The 10989-nt window shown below is 34.6% G+C and overlaps 1 protein-coding gene across 1 annotated transcript; it reads left to right on the plus strand.

Annotated features, from left to right (window-relative positions):
* The first annotated feature begins 8901 nt into the window (after nucleotides 1-8901).
* On the plus strand, nucleotides 8902-9840 carry OR10AG66 (olfactory receptor family 10 subfamily AG member 66). Its single transcript, XM_038563259.1, has one exon. The coding sequence runs from the start codon at nucleotides 8905-8907 to the stop codon at nucleotides 9838-9840; it is 936 nt and encodes a 311-aa protein (XP_038419187.1). The 5' UTR covers nucleotides 8902-8904.
* The last annotated feature ends 1149 nt before the right edge of the window (nucleotides 9841-10989 follow it).

The raw sequence follows: 10989 nt of genomic DNA on the forward strand, positions 1-10989 counted from the left end.
ACTTTACCAGTGTTCTTCTGACCTCTATAATGATCCCTACTTTGTTATTTATACATGAAGTACTCATGTAGAGAGATTAAAGGTAGATCATAAGTGAAAGAATTGATAAAATCAGAAGTATTTGTGAAAGAAAATATCATAACTTAGATTTAAGGAATTTGTGTATCACATATGATACAAATAAAATATATACTGCATATATAATAGATATGCATATATAATAGATATATAGATATAGATAATGTACCCTGCTATTAACTTCAAAGGAAAGTATTAAATCCAATGGAAAACTGCAACAGGTGCATTGAAACAGAGCTACAGACCATTCAAGAATGAAGTTTTGGATCACCTCACCAAAGAAATAACCACCGACCAACTGAAATGCTTTCTGAGGGCTAAGGGAATACGAATTTGGTGTTGAAAGAAGATGGTTATAAATAGTAGCGATGACCTATGATTAGTTTCAGAAACAAGGAATATAATTGTTATGAGTATCTCTTCCTCTTTTTGTTATGAATGTGTCAAAATATCAAGAACCAGAGTGAACATCACCCAAGGACTTTGCATCTTCTCTTTTCTGTCTGGCAAAAGAGTAAGCATGTTCACGGTTGCAGGTTGAATACTTGTATCAGGTTAAGTGGAATTATGTATTTGTATTGCCTTTATTTGGAGACTAAATCTGGCTTAAGGAAATTTGTGCAGTTGCCAAGTTGACCAGCAATGACTGTGATGGGTAGTTCTTTATGTCAGCATCTCTAGGCTATAGTGCCTAGGGTTCAGTCAAACCATAATCTAGGCATTGTTCTAAAAGTATTTTGCAGATGTGGTTAACATTTAAAATAAACTTTTAAGTAAGATCGTACAGTTATGTATCATGCTTTTACACACCATGAATATTTATCATGTTAAAGTCTCCAAACTATGAGTATTTTGATAACCAAGAATACAATAGCCAAACTGTGGAAGGAGCCTCGGTGTCCATCCAAAGATGAATGGATAAAGAAGATGTGGTTTATGTATACAATGGAATACTATGCAGCCATTAGAAACGACAAATACCCACCATTTGCTTTGACGTGGATGGAACTGGAGGGTATTATGCTGAGTGAAGTAAGTCAACGTAGGACAAACATTATATGGTCTCATTCATTTGGGGAATATAAATAATAGTGAAAGGGAATAGGAGGGAAGGGAGAAGAAATGGGTAGGAAATATCAGAAAGGGAGATAGAACATGGAAGACTCCTAACTCTGGGAAATGAACTAGGGGTGGTGGAAGGGGAGGAGGGTGGGGGGGTGGGGGTGACTGGGTGGCGTTCACTGAGGGGGGCACTTGACGGATGAGCACTGGGTGTTATTCTGTATGTTGGCAAATTGAACACCAATAAAAAATAAATTTATTATTTAAAAAATTTTAAATAAACTGATTTGGGAGACACCTGGGTGGCTCAGTGGTGCAGAATCTGCTTTCAACTCGGGATGTGATCCTGGGGTCCTGGGTGAATAAATAAATGAAATAATAAATAAAAATTTAAAAAATGAAATAAACTGATTTTAAGAAGATCATGCTTGATAATGTAGGCTTCATCCAATCAGTTGGAAGGCCTCAAAAGCAAGACGAGGTTCCCCTGAGAAAGAAGAAATTCTTCCTCAAGACAGCTTCTTTCTGAGATTTTCAGGAGGCTACCTTGCCTTACACATTTTAGCTTTTCCAGCCCCAATAGTCTCATACCCAATTTCCTGAAATAAGTCTGTGTGTGTGTGTGTGTGTGTGTGTGTGTGCACGCGCACATCCATGTGTCTAAGAGTGTCAGTGCTGGTCTCTGCCACTGACATTTGAACATAAAGTGGTGGCTCTAATCAGGTCATGCTTGGTGTGTGGAAATTCATGTTGCTGAGCATATGTATAACCTTCTCCCTCCCTCAAGTCCACTCTGTTCATGAAGACATCGTGCCATGACAGGTATAGTTGGCTAAAAGGCTAAATAGTAACCACAGAAAGGGTAACCCTGTCTGCCTGATTATTAAAATTCTCCTGTCTAAAGTGATTCATTGGTAAGCATTCAATGTAACACATAGATCTTCACTTTTTTTTTTTTTTTGCATGTTCAGAGAAGTCTATCCACACATATTATCTTCAGAACTTCTTGTATTGGGATGCCTGGGTGGCTCAGGGGTTGAACATCTCCCTTTGCTCAGAACATGATCCCAGGATCCGGGATCCAGTACCGCACTGGGCTCCCTGCATGGAGCTTGCTTCTCCCTCTGCCTATGTCTCCGCCTCTCCCTGTATGTGTGTGTCTCTCATGAGTAAATAAATCTTTAAAAAAATAACAAAAACCTCCTTGTCATCAATTTTCAATTATATTCCTTCCAAGTCCTTGACCATTCAGTCAAACCATTGCCTTTAATCCAAGAATCAATACGGAATTTCATGTCTAGCCATTTTTCCTTTTTAAGACTCCATCTGTCAGATTTCCAAATGACTTTCCACATGAATAGTGGGATCAACTGGTCATTTCTGCAAAAATGCCATCCAAGACTTGGATTGAGATTATATACAGTCTAAAGGTCACATAGGGGATAATTACCAACATAATGATATTAAATATTCCCAGCTTTAATATTTAAAAATTTTAAAACTTAAAAAAATAATTTTGTGTAGTTGTCAGTATATTATTGTACTTCTCTTTTGAAATTGTTCCTAAGCATTTTTTCATACATGGTATTTAAAAGGAATTGCATATTTAATTTTACTTTGTATTGTTCATCAATAATTGCATTCATTATAATTGATTTTAATGTATGTACTGAAATATAATTCTCATACAAAAAACATACATTTAAATATACAGTTCAGTTCAATAAAATAAACAGTTCAATAATTTCAGTGCATTTATAGAATTATGCAACCACTTCTCATCTTGCCTACTCATACCCCCAGCCCTAGTCAACCACTAATCTACTTTTTCTCTATAGATTTGGCTATTACAGACTTTTCACATAAAGGTGATCATAAAGTGTTACTTTTTGTAACTTTTTCCTCACTTACCATAATTTTTTGGAGGTTTATTCACTTGTAGCATATGCATATACATTTGTTTATCTATCTATTTGCTTAATGGGCATTTGAGGCCTTTCTAAACATTTAAGGCTGTTATAAATAAAAATGCTATAGATATTCATGTTCAACTGTTTATGTAGATGTATCTTTGGGGAGGGGAGTGGTTGGAGTATATACCTAGAAGTGGTATTGAAATGTCATTAAATAAATTTATGTACAACATTTTAAGGAGTATGCAAACTTTCCAAAATGGCTTCTTTTTACATCCAGATAAGGAATATGTAAGAATTCTAACCAATTCACATACTCATAAGAATTTGTTATTATTTTCATTTTTGGTTATAGTAATTCTGTCAGGCATGAAATATAATTACGTTGTGATTTTGATTTGCAATTCCCTCATTGCTAATAATATTGAGAATTTTCCATGTGCTTATTGTCTATCTGTATATCTTATTTAGAGAAACATCTATCTATTTAGACCTGTGTTCCATTGTAATTGAATCGTGTGTCTATTTACAATTGATATATGAGATGGTTTTATTTATTTATTTATTTATTTTTTATTGGAGTTCAATTTGCCAACATATAGTATAACACCCAGTGCTCATCCCGCCGAGTGACCTCCTCAGTGCCCATCACCCAGTCACCCCAACCCCCCGCCCACCTCCCTTTCCACTACCCCTTGTTTGTTTCCCAGAGTTAGGTGTCTCTCATGTTTTGTCACCCTCACTGATATTTTCACTCATTTTCCGATGGTTTTATGTATCTTTATTATATATTTATATTTTCTCTATTAGGTAATATATTTATTTATATTGTATATTTATTTGATAGTAAAAGTATAAAAGATTATGTCTTCTGAAAATATGTACCTATTTCCCTTCTTTTCTTTCTTCTCTTCTTTTCTTATCTGTATGTCTTTTATTTCTTATTCTGGTCTTGCTGCACTGTGTAGAATTTCCTGTACATTGTCAAATATAAATAGTTATTGTGGATCTCCTTGTCTTATTCTTGATTTAGGGGAAATCATTCTGTTTTCTATCAGTAAGAGTGATACTTGTTGTAGATTACTTCATAAAATAGCATAAATGAAGCTCAATTTATTGAGAGTTTTTGTCATGAATAGATATTACATTTGGTCAAGAGCTTTTTCTGCATCTGTTGAGATAATCATGTATTTTTGTCCAGTTCAGGTAAAATGGTGCATTATCTTGATTTCTAGATATTAAACCAAATATGCAGTCCTGGAATCAATTTCATTTGGACAATATGTATTATCTTTTTCAGTGGAAAACAAAAAGAATGTTCATTTTAACAAACAACACTGGAACAATTGAACATCTATCTAAAATATCTAAATTCTCTTATTTTATTATTATTACACCACAAGGAGCCACAGTTAACCTGAAAATATACTTGGCGAGGAACTGGGTGCCATAACTCCTTGGTATTTTTGTTTGGTCATTTGAGAGGAGTTGATGATAGTCATAGAGTCTTAGCTGGTTTCATGGCAGTACCTAGAGAAGTATTTTATAGTTTCTCTTCCAGCTTGGAGAGGGAGGGTCTTCTGGCTAAATTTGACATAGGGGATTATGCTTGAAAATTCTGCATGCTGTTTCTTCTAGTTTCCTTTTCATTCTAGAAAGGAATAAGTGAGTGTTCCCCTTCAACCCCCTCCTCCCTTTCTATCCTGTGGGAAATGATGAGACTGTCTGACTAACATGGACATGATGATGGCAGGTTCACACTGAAGGTGACATCACTGCCCCAACAGCCCTAGATTTCTTACCTCTGAATTTTTAATGACAGAGAAATAAACTTTAAGACACTACACACTTGAATCTTTATTAGAACATCTTAGTTTCTATTATAAATAATATGTAACCATAAATTTCTGATTTTACATTGCTTATATTTCTTAATGATCATTTAAAAAAAAAGTAAGAGACATAGAGAATTTAGAGAGAGTGGTATGGCCAGATGTGTTTTTCGTTATTGTACCAAACTCCTTGATTGGCAGACAGAATGGTTTAGTTTAATTAGAAAGTGACACAGGAAAGGAGCTGATCCCAAGGGTATAAGATATTTCCTTCTTAAAGAGCACTAGGTGTGAACATATTTTAGAATGGAATTAACTTCTGTTTCAAATAAAAGTAAATTACCTGTCAAAAATACAGTTCTCATTCTGTCTTCTTCGATCAATAAAGGCAAGCCTTGTATTTAACCTCGATCCAAATAGGTAAGCATGAATTTTTGTCTAATACCAAATTTAGCTTTACTAACAATCATGTTTTTGGTGATCAGCAAAGAACTGAACAAATTTTATTTACAGAAAATTTTAAAAGGGATCTTTTGTCAATATTGTTGCTCTGGTTTAACTTCAAAACACTGATTCAGACTGCCTTTTAATTTTTCTGACTTATTATTATAACATGAAAGAAAATATAAAGTACTTTGTGACATAATAGACCAATATATCAAAGATTACTGACATCTGTATTATCATCAAGATAATCATCACTGTCAACATCTTTGGTGCTAACATGCATAACTACTATGTGTTAAGTAGTTTGCAGTACTAAATCTGAAGATCATATCTCCGGAAAATTTAATTATGTATAACTAAGGAACAAGATAGTAAGTGGACCTTTTTGAAATGAGTTTCCATCCAGCTAATAACAAAGGTAATTTTTGCTTGTTAAGAGTTAGATTTCAAAAAAAAATAATAATAAGAATAATAAAAATAAAATAAATTAAAAAAAGAGGTTCCATGATAAATGAGTTTAAAGATGCTAAAGAGATCTCAGCATGTTTTCATTTTTTATCTTTAGCAACTTCTAAAGGAAAAAGCCTTCTGAATTACATCCACCAAATTCTGATTTTTTATTTCTTAACTTCAATTTGATTTTATATACCTGTTTTGAATACAAGCATGTTATACATCAGATGTTAGATCCCATTGAAATCCCAATCTCCACATCAAAAAATTATTTCAGTGGAAGACCAGAGAAAACAAACAAAATATTTGAACAAAAGCAGAATTGACATTTACCTGCATGATATAGTATTTTGTGAGTTGTATAAGTAGAACATCTAAAGGTTTCCAGAAGTCAGAAAAACTAGGGCTATGCTGCAAGATTTGAGGATGCTTTTGTTGGTGAGGTTGTGTTCAGAATATAAGCACATGATTCAGTTAATATTTTAATATTTATTTTTAATCATTATTAAATATTAATTGTTAAATCCTTTTTTACTCTATAAATGGTTTTACACTGAGAATTCCATCAAATATTCATAAAATTTTGTTCCATTTTACAAATGAAAAGTGGAGGGCAAACAGAAAAGCTTCAGTAAATATAGAACATTATATATATAATATATATTTTTAATATTTTATTTGTTTGAGAGAGAGAGAATGCACAATTGGACTGAAGGGTAAAAAGAGTGGAAAAAGAAAATCTTCAGCATACTCCACTCTGAGCCTGATGCCGGGCTCAATCCCATGACCCTAAGGTCATGACCTGAATCAAAGTCAAGAATCAGATGCCACCCAAGCACCTCTAGAACATTATATTCTTGAGTGCAAGTTTTGATGCTGCTTCTCCTTGTTAATTGTTTGTTAGTTTCTTAGTTTCGATTTGCTTTTCAAACATACTAGTCCATTTGAACACTAAGAAAAAAATGTAAAGGAAACCAAATAATGAGGGAAGAGCTTACATGAAGAGCAGATCCAATAAAGAGAATAAATAGAATGGCAGTTTCTGAGAGCAATGGTTTATTGATCAAATATGGGTGCATGAGGCATGCTAGTGTAGAAAGATGCAGTGATTAATTCAACAAATAATTTGAGTAATTGTGCATATATTGGACACTATGTCAAATTAAATAGGTGAATAAAGCATAGTAAATGTGTGTAGGATGGTATAGCGAAAAACAGCCTTGGTTGTGTAGTCTTGTATAACACCTATCAGCTGCTAATTTCTGACCATCTTACACTCACTTATAGCATTTTTACATTCTCTGTAACCAAGTTTCCATTGAAAGAATTGTTTAATAGTGGGGTAAAATTTAAATATCTTTATTACTTTAATATATAGTTTGGAATATTGTAGACTGTAAAAGAAATTAGCATTAATTTTTCCTTTTCTAAGCCACAGAAAATCATTGGATGCTCAAGGTTTGCATGGACTGTTGTTCCTGCCCCTTTTGAGCTATGTTTTTTGTTTTTTTAAGATTTTATTTATTTATTCATGAGAGACACAGAGAGAGAGAGAGAGAGAGAGAGGCAGAGACACAGGCAGAGGGAGAAGCAGGCTCCATGCAAGGAGCCCGACGTGGGACTCGACCCAGGTCTCCAGGATCATGTCCTGGGCTGAAAGCAGTGCTAAACTGCTGAGCCACCAGGGCTTACCTGAGTCTATGTTTTTAGCTTAAATTTGACCATTGTCCATATAAAACACACTTAGAATATAGTTATAGACATATCTGCTCTTTGCAGTTAGTTTCTATTGGCTTCCAAAATAGCTAACTCATAAGATGCAAGTTATCTAGACATATTGAAAAAAATGAAGCAATTTGCTACTTCCACAAGAGTGAATGAAAAGAGTATAATTCAAACACATACACAAAACCACAGAAGGCATGCTCGATCTATAAGAGGGAGAGAAGCTGGGGACGTCTGCATTTTATAGGAACTCATGTTTACACTAAGGTATAAGCATCTAAGACTGTTCCAAAGAAACTACCAATTTGGCTCATTTGTAATTTATTCAAGAAGTGAGTAAATCACATTTTGAAAAAAAATATATATAATATGAATTGCGTAGAAAGATGTAGAAAATATCAAAAGAAGTTTATAATCGACTGATAGCAATGAGAAAAGTACATTCCTCCCGATACACTCACGCGCATAAACATAGACACATATGTGTGGAAGGAAAAGAGAGAAAGGATTAATGGGATCATCAGAATGATAACAGTTATTGAGGATCTGGGTAATTTAGGAAGGTCTCAAAGATGAGTTTTGGTTGATTTTTTTTTATAAGGTAAATTTGTGAGGGGTGTACATTGTAATTGGGATTGCTTTCTTGAACATAAATGTTAGATGAGCCTGCCTTCTACTGTTGGGTATTTCAGGACACATACACCATTTTAAACTTCATTTTCTTCCTTCTGCAAAACCTTAAAAAAAATGACTGCTGATTTCAGGGATCTTACACTAAAATACACAGTTTAAAGATAAAATAACACCTCATAATATTTAGTGTTCAGCTCATCGATTTTGTTTTACAGTAAAATAGTTAAGCATGCAGAATGTCAAAGCTCAAGACACTTAGAAATACCAAAAAAAACCCCACTACTTTAAAAATGAACTGTATTCAGCCCGAAAGCCAATTTAGGTGGCTTACAAAATATTTACTTGTGCAATGAGATTCATTTTGAATTGATAATACTGGAAAACAGAGTTGAGGGGTGGGGAGAAAACATAGGAGGTGAAAGAATGGAATCCTTGTCACAAGTGAACATAAATTCAGATTTTGTACTTTTGAGTATTCCTATGGATAGCAAAATGATAATCACATATCTTCAGAAGCAAAGCAATATGATAATTCATATCAGAAAAAAACATGGATTTTTTTTCTTACAAATATATTTAATAATAATGAAAGATACACTTCAACACACTTTACAATGCTGGTAATTACAGATTTGTTTTAACAGAGGATGGGAAAAATTGGTAGGCATGCCATCCTGTTTGTGTGCAAGAAGACAAGAACCAAAGAAATCAGAGTAACTTGGACTTCTGATTCAATCATTCCCACAGATGACGTTGAAGAGATGAGAGCAGAAGACAATGGTTCCACAATAACACAATTTGTACTCTTGGGATTTTCTGACCTTCCAAACCTCCAAGGGTTTCTATTTGGGGTGTTCTCCATCGTTTATGTTATTATCTTAATTGGAAATAGCCTCATAATAATAATAACCAGTCTTGATGCTGCACTCCAGAAACCCATGTATTTTTTCCTGGCAAATTTTTCCTCCTTGGAAATCTGTTATGTGTCTGTCACCCTCCCCAGGATTCTGGTGAACCTTTGGACTCAGGACAGAAGCATTTCTTGGTTGGGCTGTGCCACTCAAATGTGCTTCTTCCTCATGCTGGGAGCCACTGAATGTTTCCTCTTGGCAGTGATGGCCTATGACCGCTACGTGGCCATTTGTAACCCTCTGCACTACCCTCTCATCGTGAACCACAAGATGTGCGTCCAACTGGCTGTTGGTGCCTGGCTTAGTGGAATTCCAGTCCAGATAGGACAAACATGTCAGGTGTTCTCGCTGCCTTTCTGTGGTTCTAACCAAATTAACCACTTCTTCTGTGACATCCCCCCATTGATCAAGCTGGCTTGTGGGGACACTTCACTTAATGAGATGTGTGTCTTTGTAGTTGCTATATTATTTGCAATGATTCCCTTTCTATTTATACTTGGCTCTTATGTGAAAATCATTTCCACCATCCTAAAGTTATCCTCAGCCAGGGGCCGGTCTAAAGCCTTCTCCACCTGTTCTTCCCATATCATTGTTGTGCTTTTATTCTTTGGATCGGCTACCATCACCTACTTAAGGCCCAAATCCATTCATTCTGCTGGAACTGACAAAATGTTGTCTCTTCTCTATACCATTGTGACTCCGATGTTTAATCCTATGATATACAGTCTTAGGAACAAGGATGTGATTGCAGCACTCAGAAGACTGTTACTTAAAAAAATAGTGTGATGAGTTTAATTGTAAATGCTTTAGCTCCTTGCCACACATTGATCAGAGGAGCATTTCTAATTTCTACATTCCCTTGTAAGAAGTTAGCTACTTCCAGCTTATGATGTACTTCTACTTACTTCTAAATACCAACCTATAATTTATTGTGCTTGGTTATGTATTGGGCAATTTAATCTGTCTTCAGTGGCCCAAGCCTAAAGAATAATCCTGCCTCATGAATAAAATACTAATATGCACCACACATTTCATATGAAATTTGAATAGAAATGAAATTTATATAAACTAGGGATGCTTGTGGCTCAGTGGTTGAGCATCTGTCTTTGGCTTGGAACATGGTTCCAGGATCCTGGCATTAAGTCCCACATCAGACATCCCACAGGGAGCCCACTTCTTCTTCTGCCTATGTCTCTGCCTCTCTTTCAGTGTCTCTCATGAATAAATAAATAAAATCTTTAAAAACATCATGTAAAACAGAACTCAAACTATTAAAATTTTTGGCTTGACTATACTAAAAAAATATATAAATTATTTACCTAAATGCTTTCCTAAATCTTCACACTTGTATTTGTTAACATTCTTTGATTCCTTGATTCTATAGCCAGAGATTGGAAATAGCAGCTAAACAATAAATGTTTTGTTGAGTGAATTTAATAATTTACCAAATAAATTAATGGATAAATGAATATTGTCATGACACATCACAGACTCCTGGCAAAATCAAGAGATTTCAGAGCATCAGTAAACATTGAAAGTGCAACCTACTATGCAGCCATGTGGAATTATTCTAATCATCACACCAAAAGAAAATCTTACATTCACTTAGCTCTTTTTCTAATAACATCCTTCTGTATTTAACTTAACAATTTTGGCCCCAAAGTAATTTGCTTTGAATTACTTCACTTCTTCTTTCATGCATTCCAAACAGCTACTCCTATGCCAATTCATATTTTGAAAATAAAATATCCATGAGTTGGAAAGTGAAGGAATGTGCTAGAAGTTATTTTCAGAACTACTCAAAGTCCACATAGCTGTAACAGGGGGCCTAAACTTTCATGCCTTTAACAATTTCTAAAGAGTCTGAAATTATTAAACCTCTGAACTGGTTTTATCAGGGAAAATGAACACCTGTCAACAGAACCACTAATGCCT

Source organism: Canis lupus, chromosome 18 (genome assembly GCF_011100685.1).
Source record: "Canis lupus familiaris isolate Mischka breed German Shepherd chromosome 18, alternate assembly UU_Cfam_GSD_1.0, whole genome shotgun sequence".
Lineage (NCBI taxonomy): Eukaryota > Metazoa > Chordata > Mammalia > Carnivora > Canidae > Canis > Canis lupus.